Source organism: Cetorhinus maximus, chromosome 18 (assembly GCF_964194155.1).
Source record: "Cetorhinus maximus chromosome 18, sCetMax3.hap1.1, whole genome shotgun sequence".
NCBI lineage: Eukaryota > Metazoa > Chordata > Chondrichthyes > Lamniformes > Cetorhinidae > Cetorhinus > Cetorhinus maximus.
Window position 1 is genome coordinate 53,296,286 of NC_135896.1, and position 22,902 is coordinate 53,319,187.

General features: G+C 41.1%; 1 protein-coding gene across 3 annotated transcripts in view; it reads left to right on the top strand.

Moving 5' to 3' along the window:
• Window positions 1–22,902, top strand: part of jkamp (jnk1/mapk8 associated membrane protein) — a 41,793-nt gene that overhangs the window by 2,590 nt on the left and 16,301 nt on the right. For all 3 annotated transcript variants that reach the window (XM_078562736.1, XM_078562735.1, XM_078562737.1), the window contains 2 exons: window positions 6,153–6,235; window positions 8,190–8,344. In XM_078562736.1, coding sequence (XP_078418862.1) covers window positions 6,153–6,235; window positions 8,190–8,344 — 238 coding nt within the window. The remainder of the gene's footprint in view (window positions 1–6,152; window positions 6,236–8,189; window positions 8,345–22,902) is intronic.

Genomic DNA, 22,902 nt, shown 5'->3' on the forward strand with positions numbered 1-22,902 from the left:
GGGGGGGAGGGGGGAGAGAGAGAGACATTGAGGGTGTGGTGTGGTGATTGTGGAGATGAGCAGATAATCAAAAGATGTCACAGACAAAAGGGTCAAAGAGGTGTTTTGTCTGAGAAAAGTGCTAATTAAGAATGGAGGACAGGATATTCAAAGTACAGCTCTAGTGGGGGTGGGGTGGAAAGGCTAACAAGGTTTTAGTTTTAGATTTAAAAATAATGGAAATAGGTGGGGAAAGAAGAATCTATATAAATTATTGAAAAAAAAGAAGCGGGGGGGGGGGGGGGCGGGGTGGAGTTTAAGATCTAAAGTTGTTGAATTCAATATTCAGCCCGGAAGGCTGTAAAGTGCCTAGTCGGAAGATGAGGTGCTGTTCCTCCAGTTTGCGTTGGGCTTCACTGGAACAATGCAGCAAGCCAAGGACAGACATGTGGGCAAGAGAACAGGGTGGAGTGTTAAAATGGCAAGCGACAGGGAGATTTGGGTCTTTCTTGCGGACAGACCGCAGGTGTTCCGCAAAACGGTCGCCCAGTTTGCGTTTGGTCTCTCCAATGTAGAGGAGACCGCATTGGGAGCAACGAATGCAGTAGACTAAGTTAGGGGAAATGCAAGTGAAATGCTGCTTCACTTGAAAGGAGTGTTTGGGCCCTTGGACGGTGAGGAGAGAGGAAGTGAAGGGGCAGGTGTTGCATCTTCTGCGTGGGCATGGGGAGGTGCCATAAGTGGGGGTTGAGGAGTAGGGGGTGATGGAGGAGTGGACCAGGGTGTCCCGGAGGGAACGATCCCTACGGAATGCCATCAGGGGGGATGAAGGGAAAATGTGTTTGGTGGTGACATCATGCTGGAGTTGGCGGAAATGGCGGAGGATGATCCTTTGAATGCAGAGGCTGGTGGGGTGATAAGTGAGGACAAGGGGGACCCTATCATGTTTCTGGGAAGGAGGAGAAGGCGTGAGGGAGGATGCGCGGGATATGGGCCGGACACGGTTGAGGGCCCTGTCAACGACCGTGGATGGAAAACCTCGGTTAAGGAAGAAGGAGGACATGTCAGAGGAGCTGTTTTTGAAGGTAGCGTCATCAGAACAGATGCGACGGAGGCGAAGGAACTGAGAGAATGGGATGGAGTCTTTACAAGAAGCGGGGTGTGAGGAGCTGTAGTCGAGGTAGCTGTGGGAGTCGGTAGGCTTGTAATGGATATTGGTGGACAGTCTATCATCAGAAATTGAGACAGAGAGGTTAAGGAAGGGAAGAGAAGTGTCAGAGATGGACCATGTGAAGATGATGGAGGGGTGGAGATTGGAAGCAAAATTAATAAATTTTTCCAGGTCCCGACGAGAGCATGAAGCAGCACCGAAGTAATCATCGATGTACCGGAGAAAGAGTTGTGGGAGGGGGCCGGAGTAGGACTGGAACAAGGAATGTTCCACATACCCCATAAAGAGACAGGCATAGCTGGGGCCCATGCGGGTACCCATAGCCACACCTTTTATTTGGAGGAAGTGAGAAGAGTTAAAGGAGAAATTGTTCAGTGTGAGAACAAGTTCAGCCAGACGGAGGAGAGTAGTGGTGGATGGGGATTGTTGGGGCCTCTGTTCAAGGAAGAAGCTAAGGGCCCTCAGACCATCCTGGTGGGGGATGGAGGTGTAGAGGGATTGGACATCCATGGTGAAGAGGAAGCGGTTGGGGCCAGGGAACTGGAAATTGTTGATGTGACGTAAGGTGTCAGAGGAATCACGGATGTAGGTGGGAAGGGACTGGACAAGGGGAGAGAGAAGGGAGTCAAGATAACGAGAAATGAGTTCCGTGGGGCAGGAACAGGCTGACACGATCGGTCTGTCAGGACAGTTCTGTTTGTGGATTTTGGGTAGGAGGTAGAAGCGGGCTGTCCGAGGTTGGGCGACTATCAAGTTGGAAGCTGTGGGAGGAAGATCTCCAGAGGAGATGAGGTCAGTGACAGTCCTGGAAACAATGGCTTGATGTTCTGTGGTGGGGTCATGGTCCAGGGAGAGGTAGGAGGAAATGTCTGCGAGTTGACGCTCAGCCTCCGCGAGGTAGAGGTCAATGCGCCAGACAACAACAGTACCACCCTTGTCAGCGGGTTTGATGACAATGTTGGGGTTGGACCTGAGAGAACGGAGTGCAGTGAGTTCAGAGAGAGACAGATTAGAATGGGTGAGAGGAGCAGAGAAATTGAGACGGCTAATGTCACGCCGACAGTTCTCAATGAAAAGATCAAGAGAAGGTAAGAATCCAAAGGGAGGGGTCCAAGTGGAGGGAGAATATTGGAGGTGGGTAAAAGGATCCGTTGAACGGGGAGAGGACTCCTGCCCAAAGAAGTGAGCACGGAGACGACGGCGGAAGAAGAGTTCAGCATCATGCCGAGCCCGAAATTCATTGAGATGAGGGCGTAAGGGTATGAAACTAAGTCCTTTGCTGAGCACTGAACGTTCAGCATCTGGTACTGATTTGTCAGAATCGTGCAGTATGTCTTTGGATCTGTACTCCTCTTGGCTTTCTGAAATATTGGGCTCTTGGCATCTGACAAAAGCTTTTGTTTTTGCCTTGCCTTACTCTAAGATCTCCTACATCCAGTTGGTGGGTGTGTGTTTGGTATTAGGATTTGGTATTTGGATCAATATTTTGGAGTCTCACCCCTTTTTCTTATTGGGAACATATTTATTTCCAAATCATCTTTATTTCCTCCTCCCACTGCTCTTACACTGATTCACCTCCAAGTAACTGTTTCCAGTCCACTTTTGCCAAATCATATCTCAGCTTTGTAAAATTGGCCTTTCTCCAATTTAAAATCTTACTCTTGGACTGTCTTTATTGTTTTCCATAGCCATTTTAAATCTAACTGAATTATGATTGCTGCCACTGAAATACACTCCGGTTGATATCCCTTCCACCTGTCCTACTTCATTCCTTAAAACCAAGTTGAAAACTGTCCCTCTCTTGTTGGATTTGCCATGTACTGGCAAAAAAGGTTTTTCTCTGCATATACTGAATTTATCCCCAGGATAATTGAAATCTCCGACTGTTACTGCCCTATTGTCTCTGCACTTCTTTAATGTTTTAATGTTAAGCTCTATTCCACCAATTCGTTAGTAACCATGCAATTTATAGGTGAAGTATCAGATCAAAATGACTTACAACTCTTTCCACCATCATGGGAAGGACTGCAGTGGTTTATGGGCATGGCTTACCAGCGGCTTCTCGGGTCGACGAGATGAGCAATAAATGTGTCCTTGCCAGCATTGCTCACATCCTAAGAAATTTCAAAAATTGAGTATAATGACACGTAGGCGAAAGAGGCAGTGGTTCCGCACCAGCTATCTCCCAAAAACTGACACCTGGTTGATATTGCAAAGTGATCATGAGATAAATTAGACCTCCATTTACTGTCTTATGCCACTAACTCCTTCTAAGTACTACATTGGCGCATAAATCTAGGTTATCTGTTCAAGTACTAGCAAGTGGCATGAACTAAACCTTACTAGGGTAAGCAACGCTGACACCCAAAAGGCAAGCAGGCTAATTTCTAATAGTTCTGAAATTTTTTGCAGTTTGTCCCTCTACGAATTTAATTGCAGCTTTGGGGGAAGGAATCGTTGCTGTGAAATTATGTCACATATACAGGGCTTGTTACTTTGCGGTTCTGTTGAATAGGGATAAAATTCTTAATTGTGTGCAACTGCCAAAAAAAAATCAAATGCCCGGTTTTAGCTCTCACCTGCATAGACAGACAAAAACAGAAAATATGATTTACTTTGTTAAATGCACAACACTATATAAATGCAAACTGTTGTAAACAGGCTAACCATGTTACATCTATCAAGATTCCAGAGCCAAGAGATGAATATGTGAGAGGCGTAAATTCATGTGTATGACATAAGGAATTCTCTTCTGAAGTTGATGTAAACATGCAGGCTTGGAGTAATGCAGATATGCTTCACTTTGTACATAATTTGCACTATGTCTGCCCATGAAGTGATTAATACTAATACTACATGATAAAAATGTTAGTCCGGAGAAATGATGCTACCTACCTGATCATTCAAATAAAAAATCAAAACGCTAGGTGGAGATGGCCTGACATTTTATGTAGAATTCTGTCTAATGGTATTATGGAGCTCTACTCTTTGACTGAAATAGGCTATTGTGGTCATGAAACTGTTCTCCTTTGGTAAGGACAATGGAGCAGGCTACCATGATATAATAACCATTAATGCATCACTATGTTCTGGGGTGTTGTCACATATATCCATTTAACTTGTTTAACTTCTAGAACTCTCAGAAAAGCACTGCAGCCTCTGCCTATTTGGCTTGGTACTTCCACAACATTACCCCTCGGCCTTCTCGATGGCAGAGTTTGCACAGTTGAAAAGCGCTGTCAAAGTAACTTTGAGTGGCTACAGTGCATTCTATAGATTTTAGACCCTGCATGCAGTTGTTGATGGAGGGGATGGTTATTTGATCCAGTAGCAGAAATGCTAATCAAGCAAACTGTTGTGTCCTAAATGATGTTGAACTTCTCACGTGTTGTTCTCGATCTCCTGAGATTTGTCATGCTCCTTGTCTGACGTTCATTATTGGATGAGCAGAAATTGTCTCCAATTAAATATTGGGGAGACACAAGCCATTGTCTTCAGTTCCCACCACAAATTCTGTGCCCCAGCCACTGATTCCAACCCTCTCCTTGGATGTTGAAGTTGACACCCAACAGTTCGCAACCTTGGTGTCCCATTTCACAATGAGCTGAGCTTCCATATTCATATCCTGACCACATATACCTTCAATCACTGATTACTTCTACCTCCGTAACATATCTTATCTCTGCCTCTGCATCAGTTCGTCTACTGCTGAAACCCTTGGGCATGACCATTCAACCTTTAGACTGACTATCTCAATGCTTCTATGGCTGGCCTCCTACCTTGCACTCTCTATAAGCTTGAACCCTTTCCTAACTGGTACTAAGTCCTGTACACACACCACCCCAGTGCTCATTGATCTATATTGGCTCCTGGTCTGGCAACATTTCTTTTAAACTTCTCATCCTTGTTTTCAAATCCTCCACATCTCACTCTCCCTATCCCCTTCTCCACCCCTACAATCCTCTGTGATCTCTGTACTCCAATTCTGGTCTCTTGCACATCCCTAGTTTTCTTCACTCCATCATTGGTGGATGCGCCTTCAGTTGCTTAGGCTCTAAGCTCTGGAATTCTTTTCCTAAACCTTTCCACCTTTACGCCTCTCTCCTCCTTTAAGATGCTACTTAAAACTTACGTTTTTGACCAAGCTTTGCTCATCTGTCCTAATATCTCCCTATATACAGTTCAGTTTAACATTTTGTTTGATAATCCTCCTATGAAACATTTTAGGACATTTCATTATGTTAAAAGTGCTATACAGTACAAGCTGTTAAAGGTGCGTCCATCTGAGTGAGTGGTCTGTATTCCATCACACTCTTGACTTCAGCCTTGTAGATGGTGGAGATGCTTTGATGGGCCTGGATGAGTCACTCATCTCAGATTGCCTGGCTCATAGTTTCTGTTAAAATTACTGGTCTTGTTTAACTTTTGGTAAATGGTGATCCTCATTGGGGGACTCAACAATAAAGGTCATGGGGAGGTTTTTGGAATTTTTTGACATGATTACTGCCTGGCATTTATGTGGCCACAAATATTATCTGCCGTTCCCAAGCCCAAACTTGGAATCTTCTCTAGATCCTAAAGTAGACTGGAATGGGATGCTTCATGAATGGAGTTGAATACTGTGGAAATCTCACCAAACAGCCCCATTCCTGATCTTATGACAGAGAAAGGACTTTGTTGAAGTATCTGTAGCTGCTAGGGTTATAGACACTTACCTGAGAAACTCTTGCCATGATTTCCCGGGGCAGTGATGAGAGCCCTCTGATAATTATGACCATCTTCCATTGTGCCAGATATGACTCCAGCCACTGGAACTGTTTTCCTTTTGACCACCATTGACTTTTGCTATGGTTCCATGATGCTATACTCAGTAAATGCTGTTTTGATGTCCAGTTACTTATAAATGGTTTATAATAATTATGCATAAAAATATTTTTTACAATTATTGAGTAAAATTAATTGAACAGTTGAAGCAATCTTTTTTTAATGTTAATGATTTCAGATGTTGATTTAATGTGCCCTGGATTATACTGTGGAAAAATAGAAAGCAGAAATGATAGTCAAACAATGTATGGAGACTGTGGGGTAAGTGTTTTGGTACGTTTCTGCATTTCTTGCATAGAGTAAACTTGACAGTACTTAATGATTATTGGGTAGGATTAGTATTTAAAGATCACTGGCCCACACTTGGTAATTAGGTAATTGGATAATAATTATTACCCAAGTAACAATTTTTTATCCGGGATACAAGATATATTCATTAACATATAACAATGGTTTATTTTGTGAATGAAACATAATTATGTGGAACATGTATTGATCATAGAGTCATGGATCTAAGTTTCATTCTAAACATGTTTCCATGTTTTTTACTTACAAATTTGCTGCTAGGACTCTGACATGCAGTGTTTTCTCTTCAGAGACTAACTTTTGCAATTAGCTTTGGATTTTTCAAACTGTAGAGCTGATGATTATGTTAATTGTATACAGAATTCAACATGCAGTGCTGCAGCATATATTTTAATGATATATATTAAAACTCAATAATTTATAGATCACTCTCTATTTATATGTGTTTAGAGGAGCATAGTTATGTGTTCAGAGTAGGCTTGTAGATTCCATGATTTTAATGAGAAATAATTCATCCTGGAATTTGAAATTGAGTCAGATGTGAATCATTGAATAACCTGTCACTGTTTTGCTTCTGGATTCAAATTGCAAGTATTCAAAGTGATGTCAGGCTATAGTTTGGTGAAGTGGAAGTGTTTGCAGTTTAAGTTCAGAAACAAATCAATTGCATGTTGTTTAGTTATTTCGCTATCATCCTGATCTAATTTCAAACCCCAGCTTGATTTTTTTTCCTCCTTCAAATCATCATCTAATAATCCTGGGAAATCCCTGCATTGGGTTTTCTTGCTAATAAATGAAAAATAGCTTAAATACAATGGATGGCTGTACATTTTTTGCATATTGTTATACTTAATCTATACTGAGCTATTTTTATTCTTGTTTGTAATACACCCTGGGTAAAAGGCAGCTGTTGGGTTATGTGATGACAGTTGTGGTTTGAGCTTTCATTGACAAAATTGTAAAAAGGTAAACTTCAGCAGAAATCTAGTAGAGCATGAAAACAGACAGGCTGCTGTATGAGAACTAAGAAAAACATCTTAGCAAAATCTCGGGACCCAGATATGGATAGAGCCGAGATAAAATCGAGCACCAAGGCCTCTATGTTTTCCTTGCTTTGGCCAGAGTGCATTGAAATATTTACAAGCTGACAGGAGTCTGAGCATGGGAGGTCTGAGATCTTGAGCGGCTGACCTGACTTGAATGGGCAGATGGGTAAATGACATCTTTAGTAATTGGACCATTCAAATAATAGGTAATGATTACGTTAAATTGGTCTCTTTGCTGTGTGGAAAAAGAATAAGACGAGGTTCCCTGAGCACAGAGATTGTGGAGTTTTCTTTTAAATTTGTTCATGGAATATGCTAGGCCAGCATTTATTGCCCATCCCTAATTGCCCTTGAGAAGGTGATGATGTGCTGCCTTCTTGAACTACTGCAGTCCATGTGGTGTAGGAACATCCAAAGTCTTAGGAAGGGAGTTGCAGGATTTTGATCCAGGTGATATAGTTATAAGGTATTGCGTGTCACACTGACACAACAGTATCTGGGGCAAGTCCAGGGAGTAGTTACCTGGAGGTCCAGCTTCTACCCAGGGTGTAATGAAAATGCAGTTGCACTTTAATATTATTGCACAGACATTAGCATGTGCCAAGTCTTTCTTACACTAAATGAAATATAACTAGTTTCACCAATAAGCGTTGTCACTTGGAATCATTTTCGAAAATGAGATTGAAGGGGCTGAAGGTTTAATTGACTCTGTTACACCGAATGCTAACAGTTGAGAGTTTGCAATATCTTTTCAATTAAAATAAATGTTGTAAATGTATTTCCATGTATTGAGCCTGGAAGAGTGTGGCAACCTAAACATTTGATATAACTTACATTTTTAATTAAAAAAAAATTCTCTGTAGGTATGCCCAAGAGGGGAAAGAACAAATTACCTGAAAATTTGTCGTAAATGTGAGGACTCACCAGAGCTATATGACTGGCTGTATCTTGGCTTCATGGCAATGCTACCTTTGGTTTTGCATTGGTTCTTTATTGAATGGTATTCAGGCAAAAAGAGGTTAGTGTTATTTGAGAAACGTAAACATAAATGGTATTGTTACTATATTTTGTCTTTTAGATGTGTAGGGTGGGTTAAACATTGGACTTTTACCTGTAGGTTAGCAGAGACTGAGAGGGTAAAAATCATCTTTGGTTGATGCAAGGGACAACATGAAATGAGATTGAGCAATCTTAATTAACTTTGATTCAGTACAACTATTTCTTTCTTTAAACTTGAAGTTGCTGCTGCATGTTACTGTCTTGCTTTATAACCACATCTGTTAAATTATAATTTTAAATGTGATTTCTTTAGCTTTGTGAACATCAATTTTTTTTGACTTGTGAGCTAGGAATCACTAATGATATTGTAATGGCTGGTAAATCAGATGATGCACTGTTTTATTTTGACAGTAGTAATACATCACAAAATTCATAACTGAATCATAACAGCACAGAGGAGGCCAATCAGTCCATCGAGTCCATGCTAGCTCTCTGCAGAAACAATTTGGATAATCCCACTCTCCTGCTTTATCTGCTGCAAGTTCATTTCCCTCAAGTGCCCAGCCAATTTTCTTTTGAAATCATTCATCGTCTCCACTTCTATCACCCTCATAGGCAGCATATTCCAGATCATTACAGCATGCTGCATAAATAAAAGTTCTTCCTCACATCACCCTTGCATCTCTTGCCCAAAACCTGTGTCCCCCATCCTTGTAACATCAGCTAATGGGAACAGCTTTTCTTTGTCTACCTTATCTAAATCTGTCAGAATCTTGTACACCTCTATAATATCTCCCCTCAACTTCCTTTGCTCCAAGGACAAATAACACCAACTTGTCCAACCTAACCTTGTAGCTAAAATTCCTGATCCCTGAAACCTTTCTGGTAAATCTCCTCTGCATCTTTGCAAGGACCCTCACACCCTAAAATGTGGTGACCAGAACTGGGTGCAATATTCTAGTTATGGCCTAACAGGAGCTTCCCTGCTTTTGTACTCAATACCTTTATTTATGAAGCCAAATATCCCATATGCTTTGCTAACTGCTCTTTCAGTATGCCCTGGCATTTTCATAATCTTTTCATATGAACCCCTTTGGCCCCTCTGTCCCTGCACACTTTTTTGAACTGTGTCATTAAATCTATATTGTCTGATCCTATCTCATCTGCCAAAATGCATAATAAATTCCACCTGCCACTTCTTTGCCCATTCTGCTATCCTGTCTGTCCTGTTGCAGTTAATTGGTATCTTCCTTATTGTTTGCCACACCTTCATGTTTGGTATCATTGGCAAAGTTTGCAATTTTACTCTGTATTCCAATATATCATTTAGACATCAAAAAAAGCAGTGGTCCTAGCATTGACCCTTGGGGAACATCTGTCTACCGTCCTCCAATCACTAAAAAAAAATTTAGCATGACTTGCTGTTTTGTGTCCTTAAGCCAATTTTTTATCCAAGCTGACAGTGACCCTTCTATTCCACAAGCCTCAGTTTTGTAAACCAGCCTTTTATGTGGTATTTTGTCAAATACTTTCTTAAAACCCATATAAACAACATCCACCACATCCCCTTCATCAACCTTCTGAATTTAATCAGATTAGTCAAACACTATCTGCCTTTCACAATTCCATGCTGGTTCTCCTTAATTAACTTAAACCTTTCCAAATGCGTGCTAATTCTTTCCTTGATTATTGTTTCTAAAACATTACCACCACTTATGTTACACTGATTGGCCTGTAGTTATTAGGAATGTCCATACACCCTTTATTTCCAATCCTCTTGCACCCCTTCATTGCTAGGAAGGTTTGGAAGATTATGGCATGCCTTTCAGCTCTCTCTGCTCCCACTTCCCTTAGCAACCTGGGATGTAAGTCATTCAAACCAGGTGACTTATCCATTTTAAGCAAAGTAAGCCTTTTCCGTGTATCCTGCTTATCAACTTTCATCCCGCCATTACCTCTATTTTAACAGTATCCTTTTTGTTAGTAAACACTGAAACAAAGTACTTAAGTATTTTAGCCTTGCCCTGTGACTCAAAGCATATATCACCCTCTTTGTCCCTAATAGGATCCACCTTGCCTCTTACCAACCGCTTACCATTTACATGCCAGTAGAAGATGTTTGGGTTTCATACATTTACAAGTAATCAGTAAAGCATAAATGACAAGATAGTCTGATCAGACTATGAAGCATTGTGTATAGTATGAGTTGTACATAAAATTTTACAAATCTTTAAATTGTAATCTGTCAAGAAAGTTTTGACTCTGGAATGAAAATTTGTCTCTGTATCTACTGATACTTACATTGTTTTCCTAAATTAATATAGTTATATTTCATAGGGGTAGAGACACTGAGCATTCTACAAGGTTCTACTGGCACAAATACACTCATTTGGGTTTCTGCCTCTGATAGTCCCTCTTAAGTTCCATAGCCAGTAGATCTCCCTTTAGTGCTAGTACATAGAATTACATGGAATATATTGCACAGAACCAGGTCATTCGACCCAGCAACTCAATGCTATGTACTCCATTCAAGCCTCCTCCCAATTTTCTTCTAACTCTATCAGCATAACCCTCTGTTCGCTTCTCCCTCATAAACCTATCTAATTTCCCCTTAAATGTATCACATTATATGCCTCAAGTACTCACAATGTTAGCAAGTTCCACATTCTCACCATGCTCTGGGTAAACAAGTTTCTTCTGAATTCCCATTTGATTTCTTGGTGACTATATTATATTAATTTCCTCTTCTCCATAAGTAGAAATGCCCTTTCTCTGTCCACTCTATCAAAACCTTTTGTAATTTTAGGTTCCCTTTGCAATTCTGATATAATGGCCACCAGAGCTGTACTCAGTACTTTATGGTGGTCTAACCAAGGCTCAATAGGAATTTTGTATGGCTTTGCTACTTTCTAGTTCTATCCCTCTAGAAATAAACACCAGTTCATGGTTGCTTTTGTTATGGCCGAGTGATTTGTGTCACTACTTTGTGATTTGTGCATTTGCACCCTCTTTACTCTTCTACCCCATTTAGATTTTTATCTTCCAAGAATATGTGACCTCCATATTTTTACCAAAATGTAATTCCTCACACTTATAATTGGCCAATGAATTTCAACATAGATAAACTTGTTCTACAAGTGTATTAATATCTTTATGTAAGTTGTTGCAGTCCTCCCTCAGTGTTGACTATCCTTCCCAATTGGTGGTGCCTGCAAATTTAGAAATTTGTGTTATTTTGATTCAAAGTCTAAATTATTAATATAGTTTGTGAACAGCAGTGTTCCCAACATTGATCCTTGCGGGTCCCTATTTTCCATCTTCTTCCACCTTGAATAGCCACCATTTACCCGTACTGTCTGCTTTCTGCCTTACACACAGCTAGCTTTCTATTCTGCTACTTGTCCACTGACTCCACATGTAAAGCGACACAACAATTTGGCTCATTAGCAATCTAGTAAATTGGCAGCAATAATTTTAGCAGGTTCAAATTCCTGAACATATTTTTGCACCTTTCACAAAATATAAACATGTTCACATTAGGAAAGGAAATGGCTTTACAAACATTTTGCTAATTTACTGAATGTGGTGGAAGAAACAATAAAGCAAATTTGCAGCATCAACATATGTCTTGAAAGTCTTCTCATCCGTTCTGTGGTGGCTGTGCTTGCCAACTCCTGGTATTGCAAGCAAACTTCCAAATTTTACTGCTCGATTGCCTTGTCCAGAAGTGAACAGTCAGGAGGTTTGGCTGTACAAATGCCTGGGATATTCCTGGACGACTTCCACCATAGTTCGATAGTATTGTCAACCAATTGCATTTGTATTTTTTAAAAAAATCAGAATTACTTAGAAATTACAGTACAAGAACAGGCAGTTTGGCCCAAACAGGATGTATACATGTTTTTCCTCCAGATGTCCTCATTGTCAGCTGCAGCCTTCCTTTTGGATGGGTGGTTGTCCTATTGTCCTTGGTGGCCTTACTGATCTTCCACCCCCTTGATGCCAGGGCATGATGACCCTGTTCAATGCCCAAGTGCCAAGTACCCACTCTTTCCACAACCTGTGCACCGCCAAGGGCATCTCCTTACCAAATTCAAGTCCCTTTGCCACATTGACCTCTTATGGGGCCTATGCAGTGCCCTAGGACTGCCTTGACTGGCTTCTCACTCTGTACCCACTTCAGCTGATCAGAAACTGACAGCTCCTGAAACCCATGCACCCCTTTAAATATTCCCCCCTCCCCTTCCAACAAGCTCGTAATGAGCTTTTTAATGAATTTAATTGGCCTCAATTGGGAGGTGAGTGGGTTTCCTGTCCTGCCCTTTTCCAGCCCTGGTTAACATTGCCAGTGCCAGGAATGATGTCCTGTAACTGACATTCTGGCCATGCCGGTAGTTTTGAGACCTGACTGCCGCCGTTCCTGCCTTCAGCAGGGGTCCAAAAATTCAGCCCATAGTCTGTGCTTTAGTCGCAAATAGTGTATTCCTCTGCCTCACAGCCCACTGTGTGAAAACAAAATAAAGTTTCTTCTCTTTGTCCTAAATCTCTCACATTTAATTTCATATAACATCACAAGAACTAAGAGTAGGATTAGACCATATGACCCTGTGAGCCCGCTCTACCATTCGGTATGATCATGGCTGATATTCTGCTTCGACTCCACTTCTCCCTCAATCCATAATCCCTTGATTCCAAGATTGACCAAAAATCTATCTCTGTCAGCCTTGAATATACTCAACAATGAAGCATTCACATCCCTCTGGGTCATAGAATTCCAAAGATTCAGGATCCTTTGAGTAAAAAAGTTTCTTTTCATCTCAGTCCTAAATGATCGTTCCCATATCCTGAGACTGTACCCCTCTGCTCTAGACTCCCCCGCCAGAGAAAACAACCACTCAGAGACTACCCTGAGAAGAGAGTAGAAACATAGAAAGATTTACAGCAGTGAATGACACCATTTGTATGTTTCAATGAGGTCACCTTTCATTCTTCTGAACTCCAGAGAGTATAGGCCCAGTTTACTCAGCCTCTCATCATAGGGGCAACCCTCTCATCCCAGAACCAATCTAGTGAACCCTTGCTGTACGCCTCCAAGGCAAGTATATCCTTCCTTAGCTACGGAGACAAAACTGCACACACTACTCCACGTGTAGTCTCAGTACAACCCCATACAATTATAGTAGATGTCTGTATTCTTGTACTTCAATCCCTTTGCAATCAAGACCAACATGCCATTTGCTTTCCTAATTGCTGTATTTACATGTTAACTTTGCGTTCCCTGTATGAGTACCCAAATATTTCTGAACATCAACATTTAAATGTTTCACACCTTTTAAAAAATATTATTTTTCTGAACCTTCGCTGTACTGCCTCCGAGGTAAGTATATCCTTCCTTAAATATGGAGGCCAAAACTGCACACAGTATTTCAGGTGGAGTCTCACCAATGCCCTGTGCAATTGTAGCAAAACTTGTTTTTCTTGCACTCTAATCCCCTTTAATAATGGTTAACATGTCAATTGCCTTGCTGTTAACTTTGTACGAGTACACCCAAGTCTCTTTGAACATCAAAATTTACAAGTTTCACGTCTTTTAAAACTATTCTGCTTTTCTATCCTTACGACCAAAGTAAATAACTTCATAGTTCCTCACATTATACCCCATTTTCCACCCTGTTGGCCACTTGACAATGGAATTCCAAATGGCTTTCCTCAACTTCAGTTTCACTATATAGCAGATTAATGCATAAATGCTGGTGGCTTCATTGAGGCTATTTCACACACTCCTGTTAGACCTCACATGGCCTTCTGACACATAGCTTTTCATTCTCCTTTATATATGTTTCTCTCTTTTTAAAATGTAAATTCTACTGTTCCATATGTCTTTGAAACTGTATCTTCCTCATAACATAAAAACTTTCATGTTACCATTATTGCCAGTAACCTTTGGGAAAAATAAACTCATTTCTTAGTGTTGCTTATCTGGCTAGTTGTAAACAGACTAAGGTCCCTTTGAAATCCAAATATCCCTTAATTTATCCAAAAGTGCAAATTCCCTTCATATCTTACATGCTAAGCTAGCATCCATGTTTACCCATTAGCATGTCAAGCACCTCGCTTCTTTTGATGATTTAAACTTGCAGTCTACTTGACTCCAAATGTAATCAAATCGCACACACACACCCAACTATACTTACCCTCATAAACCAACTTCTCACTAAAACAGAAAAATATCATGAAAATTATTATACTTTCATCACAGTAGGTAAAGGGGATAAAGGAATGGCGTTCCTTTCTAATCCATTGTGTAAAAACCCCAACAAAGGAAGATTTGCTATTGGACCTAGTGATGGAGAATGAACCAGACCAGATAAGAGAAGTAAAAGTAGGGGAACATCTAGACAACAGTGATCATAATATAATATACTTCAAGATAATAGAAAAAAACTTAAGTATGGCAAAAATCAAGTTAATACATTGGTGAAAAGCTAATTTTGAGGGCTGAGAATAAAACTTGAAATAAAAAAGGCAACAAAATGGGCAAACAATGCTGTAGAACAACAGTGGGAACTGTTTTAAAATGCTGTTCAAACAAGTGCAGGAAAAATATATTCCACTAAAAGAAAACAAGATAACACTACTGAGACTCTAAGGATGAATAAAAACATAAGGGAACAAGTATGAGTTAGGAAAGAGGCATACATTAAGAATATAGACAGCTTAGGAGTGCATAAGAGAGAATATGAAGAGATTAGGAGAGATGGCATAAAACAGCTAGGAACATAGGAACAGGAGTAGGCCATTCCGCCCATCAAGCCTGCTCTGCCATTTAGTTAGATCACTGAACTCTAACTGTCAACATCACTTTCCTGCGCTATCCCCATATCCCTTGAAATCGTTAGTCTCCAGAAATCCATCGAGCTCTGTCTTGAACATGCTCAATGACTGAGCCTACAGAGCCCTCTGGGATAGAGAATTCCAAAGATTCACCACCCTCTGAGTGAAGAAATTCCTCCTCATCTCAGTCTTAAATGGACTGCCCCTTATACTGTACCCTGGTTCTAGACTCACCAGCCAGGGGAAACATACTACCTACATCCACCCTGTCACACCCTGTAAGAAGTTTGTAAGTTTCAATGAGATCACCTCTCATTCTTCAAAAGTAAAGAGAATAAAGTCCCAGTTTCCTCAATCTCTCCTCAAAAGACAATCCCGACATCCCAGGGATTAGTTTGGTGAACATCTGTTGCATATCCTTCCTTAGATAAGGAGACCAAAACTATACACAATACTTCAGGTGCGGTATCACCAAGACTCTATACAATTTCAGTAAGATGACTTTACTTCTGTACTCAAACCCCCTTGTGATGAAGGCCAGGATACCATTTGCTTTCCTGATTGATTGTTGCACCTGCGTGTTAGCTTCTAACGACTCATAAACAAGGACACCTTTGGTCCCTTTGGACACCAAACTTCCCAACCTCTCGCCATTTAAGAAATATTCTAATTTTGTTTTTTTCTACCAAAGCGGATAACTTTACACTTATTCACATTGTGTTCTATCTGCCATGTTCTTGCTCATTCGTTTAGCCTGTCTGAGTCTGCTTGAAGCCTCCTTGCATCTTCCTCACAACTTACATTCCCACCCAGTTTTGTGACATCAGCAAATTTGGAATTATTACAATTAGTCCCCAAATCCAAATCATTTGTATAGATTGTGAACAGCTGTGGCCCTAGCACTTATCCTAGTGGAACCTGACTTGTAATGGCCTGCCGTCCTGAGAATGACCCGTGTATTCCTACTCTCTGCTTTCCGTCTGTTAACCAATTCTCAATCCATTCTAGTACGTTGCCCCCAATCCTCCTGTGTAGGACCTTATCAAAAGTCTTCTGAAAATCCAAATACACCACATCCTCTGGTTATCCTGTATCTATGCTACAAGTAACATCCTCAACTCCCAACAGGTTTGTCAACCATGATTTCCCTTTCATAAATCCATGTTGACTCTGCCCAATTTTACCATTGTTTTATAAATGTCCAGTTATCACATCCTTTATAATAGATTCTAACATTTTCCCCACTACTGATATCAAACTAACAGGTCTGTAGTTCTCCATTCTCCCTCCCCTCTTAAACAGGGTTATGTTTAGGTGAGGTTACATTTGCTACTTTCTAGTCTGCAGGAACCTCTCCAGGATCAATAAAATTTTGAAAGAAAACTACCAATGCATCAACTATCTCTATAGCCACCTCCTTCAATATTCTGGGATGTAGTTCATCTGGTCCAAGGGATTTATCAACCTTCAATCTAGTTAACTTCTCAGGTACTTTTCAAGAATGTGGAACTTGCTACTACTTGGATTGATTACTATAGATGTATTTGAGGGAGAAGGAAATTGATGGTTACGAAGGTAAATTTAGATGAGGAAACATGAGACAAGACTGGAGTGCAGCATAAACACCGCCATGGACTGGTTAGGTCAAATGGCCTGTTTCTGTGCTGTATATCCTATGTAATCCTAGTTGCTTCCACACTGCATTGTTCTAGGAAGCTCTTGTGTTAGCTTTCTACCAGCCTTATTGAGTAAGGGTCACATGGTCAGAACAACCAATCAACACCGAACGTGAGGAAGCTTATAAGGGGCGGAGTTTTTCTAGTCCAGAGAGTATATTGTAGCCTTGCTAGGGTGCCTGCACCGAATCCAACAACTCTGTAAATAAAGTTCGTTGTTCAGCTAAAGAAGTGCTCACCAGGATGCCTCTCTTTGAGAGGATCAACCCATTTGACTCCTTCACGGAGGACAGGACTCAATATATCGAGCACCTCGGGTTTTATTTCTAGGCCAACGACATAGGGGAGGAGGCAAAGGGCAAAGCAATTCTCTTGAGCATCTGTGGGAGTCAAACCTACGACCTTATTTGCAGTCTCTCAGCCCCAAGTGCACCCAACTCCAAATCATTCAGTGAGCTTGTGGATTATTGAAGGGCCACTTTCAGCACAAACCATCATTATTGAAAGATTCAAATTTAATACAAGGGTGAGGGCCCCAGGCGAATCGATCATGATTTATATTGCTAAGTTGAAGCAATTATCAGAGCACTGTGATTTCAGAGTTATCTTGAACAACATGCTATGGGATCGGTTAGTTTGTGGTATGCGCAATGACACCATTCAGCGTCAATTGTTAGCAGAAGTCAATATAAATTTTAAACGAGCAATGGAGATAGTACTGACCATGGAAACACTGAAAAAAATTGCAGGGACTACAGAGCTTGCAAAATGGCGCTGTTTACCAGTTAGGGCGGAAACCTGCAGCCAGGCGTAGTGCCAAAACTGCTGAAGCAGCCATGAAGCGGGAATCATTCCCAATCACCTAGAAATCAAAAAAATTACCAGAGGTAATCAGACAGCGATCCTGAAGTTGAAATATCACCAATTTGGGGGAGTAACCACACTCCTGAAACATGTAGATTTAAGGAGGCCGGGTGCTATTACTGACACAAAAGAAGACATTTGATAAAGCAGTGCAGAGCTAAGTCCAGACTGCCAAGTAACCAGCCAGCAAAGATGTTAGAAGTACATAATGTGAAAGAGCCTGAAATAACTGATTCTGACATTCATTCTCTTTTTAATCTTAAAGCATTCAAGGCAAACCCTATTACTGTCATACTTCATGTAAACTGCAACCTCTAATTATGGAGGTGGATACAGGGGCATCAGCCACAGTGTTGGGTGAGTGCGCATTTCAGTACCTGAGAGAAGGTACCCAACCCTTAAGTCTGGAGAGAACTTCTGCCCAGTTGAAGACTTACACGGGAGAAGCCATAAAAGTAAAAGGCATTGCCATGATTTCTGTGAGCTATGGGTAGCAGTCAGCCCAGCTCCCAGTAATAATAGTGACTGGGGAAGGGCCAAGCCTTCTGGGCCGTGATTGGTTAAAAGAAATCAAGTTAAATTGGTCTGAGATTTTTCAAGTGCGGGCAGGAGGACTGCTAGAATTGTTTAAAAAAAAATACGATAGCATCTTTCGCAACGAATTAGGAAAAATCAAAGTCTTGCAATCCAAGATTTATGTTGATCCAGGGATAACTCCCCAATTTTTTAAGGCAAGATCAGTACTATATGCCTTAAGAGCAAAAGTGGATGCTGAGTTAAACAAGTTGGAGGAACTAGGTATCATACAGCCGGTTCAATTTTCAGAATGGGCAGCACCTGTCGTCCCTGTAGTGAAACTGGATAAGACCGTCACATTTGTGGTTACTATAAACGAATCATGCCACCAAGTTGGATAAATAGCCAATTCCAAGAATTGAAGACTTGTACACAAAGCTGGCAGGAGGTCAATCCTACACTAAGTTAGATATGAGTCACGCGTACCAGCAAGTTGAGTTAGATAACACATCCCGGGGGCATGTCACAATGAACACACACAAAGGCCTATTCCAGTATACACGCCTACCTTTTGGCTTGTCCTTGACATGTGCAATAATTCAAAGGACGATAGAGAGTTTGCTACAGGGATTACCGTGATACCTTGACGATGTCTTCACAACTGGATTGACAGAGGCCGAGCATTTAGTAAATTTAGAGGAGGCATTAAAAAGATTTCTGGCAGCTGGAGTCTGCCTAAAAAAGGAGAAATGCACTTTCCAAGTCACCAAGGTTACCTATCTGAGGCACCGTGTAGACGCACAAGGATTACACCCCATGGAAGCAAAGGCTAATGCGATAAAGGAGGCACCTTCCCCCACAAATATCACCAAACTCAAATCATTTTTAGGGATGGTAAAATACTATGGGCAATTTTTACCCAACTTATTGACTGTGCTGGCCCCCTTGCATGTATTGCTGAAGAAACACCATCGTTGGTCCTGGAAGGCTCCGTAGGAGGCAACTTTCAACTGAGTAAAACAACTGCTGCATTCCTCAACCTTGTTAGTGCACTTCGACCCATCTAAATAATTGATATTGACCTGCGACACCTCTCCATGTGGCATTGGTGCATTATTGACCCACGAAATGGACGATGGCTCTGAGAGACCAATAGGTTACATATCAAGAACCCTCTTAGTGGCTGAAAAAGGTTATTTGCAGATTGAGAAGGAAGGACTCTCAATAATCTTCAGAGCTAAAAAATTCCACCAGTACTTACTTGGTAGGCACTTTACTATCGTCTCCAATTATAAACTGCTTTTGGGCCTTTCCAAATAAGACAAGGCTATCCCACCGATAGCATCGGCAAGAATTCAGCGATAGGCATTGCTTCTGTCCGCCCACGAATACACTTTCAAGCACGACCTGGGATACAGATAGTGAATGCGGATGCCCTTAGCCGCCTATTCTTGCAAGAAAGCATCTCGTGTACTTCTTACTCCAAGAAATTGTCCTTGCATTGAATTTTTTATTCACATCGCCTGTCTGCACGAAGCAGATCAGGAACTGGACCAATTGAAATCCGCTTCTGTTCAAAGTGAGAGACCAGGTACTTATAGGATGGTTAAATGAGCCAGTCTCCGAGGAAATGAAACCACTTTTTTACCCACAAATACGAATTGAGTTGTCAGGATGGCATCGTACTCTGGGGAGCAAGAGTAGTCGTTCCTGAACCAGGCAGGGAACTGCTAACCGAATTACACAGCACTCATCCTGGCATTTCTAAAATTAAAATTAAAATGCTCGCCTGGAGTTACGTGTGGTGGCCTGGTATAGATGCAGATATCGAGAAATTAGTCAATCACTATCAACAGTGCCACAGTCCCACTACACCCTTGGGAATGTCTGGGCCGACCACGGGTGTGGATCCGTATAGACCATGTGTAGACCATTCCTGGGCACAACGTTTTTGCTCATAATTGACGAACACTCAAAATGGATGGAGATTTTGAGGTGAAACCACTACGTTGCATGCTACCATCGAAAGGTTACGCCAATGCTTTTCGACTCATGGATTGCCCGAAGTCATTGTATCAGACAATACAGCCATATTTGCAAGTGTTGAATTTCAGAATTTCACCAATCTAAATGGCATTAAACACATCAGAACTGCGGCTTACCACCCAGCATCAAACGGACTAGCCGAGAGAGCTGTCCAAACTTTCAAGTTAGAGCTAAAAAATTGTCAGGAGGACTCCACATGCAACACTGGGAGTTCCACCAGCAGAACTGCTTATGAAGCGTTGTCTCAGAACAAGACTGAGCCTCGTATTTCCAAATTTGCTAGGGAGGGTAGAGAAAAACCAAGGTAATCAGAAAACAAGCAACAGTTTGCATAGCAGAGCCTGGAAATTTATAGTAGATGAAGCTGCATATGTAAGAAACTTCGGTAGCAGCCCAAGTTGGATCCCAGGAATTATTGCTGTGAGACCAGACCCCTTTCATACCAAGTAGATGTGGAAGGCTGGATCATTCGTAAACAAGTGGATCACCTGAAGAGCAGGGATTTGCTTCCACGGTCAGTGTTGCCACCAAGAAATATTATCGAACCTGTAAGCACTGAAGTACCTGATCGACCTGTTATAGTTCTATCTGAGGTCTCCATTGAATCAAATAATAATGAACTGCCTGTGCCCAAAAGAGGTACCTTTATCGTAGTTCCTGTTAGTGCCGATCCTATAGGAGAGCTTCAGGCTATAGAATTACGCCATTCTACACAACAGAAAACCCCCTCAACGACTTAATTTATAATTACTGCACCTATGTATGTGTATATAATCTGAATTCATGACAAAGTGCCAGTGTGATTATTTCTAAGATTTTTGATATTGTTTTCCAATCACCATCAGTAATTTGTGTAACTAAGGAATGTAAAACAAGGAATTAAAGGGGGAGGGATGTGATGATTGTTGCTTTCAGGCCAGCCTTACTGAGTAAGGTTCACGTTGGCAGAACAGCCAATCAACACTGAGCGTGGGGATGTTTATAAGGGGAGTTTTCCTAGTCTAGAGAGAGTATTGTAGCCTTGCTAGAGGCCTGCAGCTAATCCAGCAGCTCTGAAAATAAAGTTTGTTGTTCAATTAAAGAAGCCTCTCAGCAGTACCATCTCTACATACCTTCAGACCGTGTTTGTCTATTTGAAGATTCAAGTCCCCTCATGGTAATTACATTGCTTTTGTTAAAAGCTCCAATTATTTCTTCCTTAATGTTCTGTCCAGTGGTATAACTGATAACTAACATTATTTAAACTATTCCCACCAAGGTTTCTGATCTTTCTTATTCCTAATCCCCATCCATGCTCATTGTACCTCCATTTTTACTGCTGTTCATATGTTACCCTTTATTATCAGGGCTACTCTTCCTTTTCTATTCTGCCTGTCTTTTTGAAATGTTAAATAGTCTGGAATATTTACTTACAAATCCTGGTTACCTTGCACCCATAACTCTGATTTTGTCTCCATTTATGCCACTGGTTTGGCTATCTTGTTACAAATGCTTTGTGCATTCAGATGGAGCCACTTGACCCTATGCCAATTTGCACTTCGATCAGGTAATGATCCAGAGATTATTACTCTTGAGGTTCTCCTTATTAATTTAGAAGCCAGTTCCTTGAAGTCCCTCTGTAGAACCTCAATCTTAGTTCTGCCTATGTCATTGATTCCTATATGGACCGCAATAACTGGATCCTCCACCTCTAAGTTCTTCAATAGCCATGAGATATCCTTTGGAATTCCTGGTTGCAGCTGTAGAGAACAGTATCAATTTCCTTGACTATTCTGGTCGCTACCGCTACTACGTTCCTTTTCACTCCCTACTTGAATGGCATCTGCACCATGGTGCCATGGCTAAGTTGCCATCCTCCTTGCAGTCACTATTCTCATTCACATAAACAGCAAGTACCTTGTACCAGTTGGACCAAATCAGTGGCTGAGGCTCCTCTACCACTGTATCCTGGATCCACATATCTGTCTGACTTGTTGCCACACCCTCCTGTCCATGACCATTGACCAACTATGAAGTTAACCTAAGAGCAAGAATCAGAAGAGACTGGTGGGATTAGTTTATAGGTCCCCACCAGTAGTTATACAATTGAACAGATCATTAAACAAGAAATTATTGAAGTTTGTAACAAAAGCAATGTAATAATTGTGGGGACTTTAATCTTCATATAGGCTGGACCAATCAAATTGGCAAGGTGGTCTGGATGAGTTCATAGAATGCTTTTGTGACAATTTCCTGGAGCAATATGTTGTGGAAGTGACTAGGGACAAAGCTATGTGACATCTATATTGTGTAATGAGGCAGGATTAATTACTAATCTCATAGTAAAAGATCCAGTGGGAAATAGTGATCATAATACAATTGAATTCTTATTAAATTTGAAAGTGACACACTCCAATCACAAACAAAAATCTTATACTTAAAATGCCAATTACATAGGGGAAAGCTGGCTAAGGTTGATTGAGTAAACAGACTAAAATTTATGGTGGTAAATGAACAGTGGGAAGCATTTAAAGAAACAATTCAAAATATTCAACAAAAATACATTTAATGAAACACAAAACCTCAGCGAGAAAGATCCATCCATGGCTTACTACAGGGGTTAAGGATTGTATTAGCTTAAAAGACGGGCGTTAAATGTTGC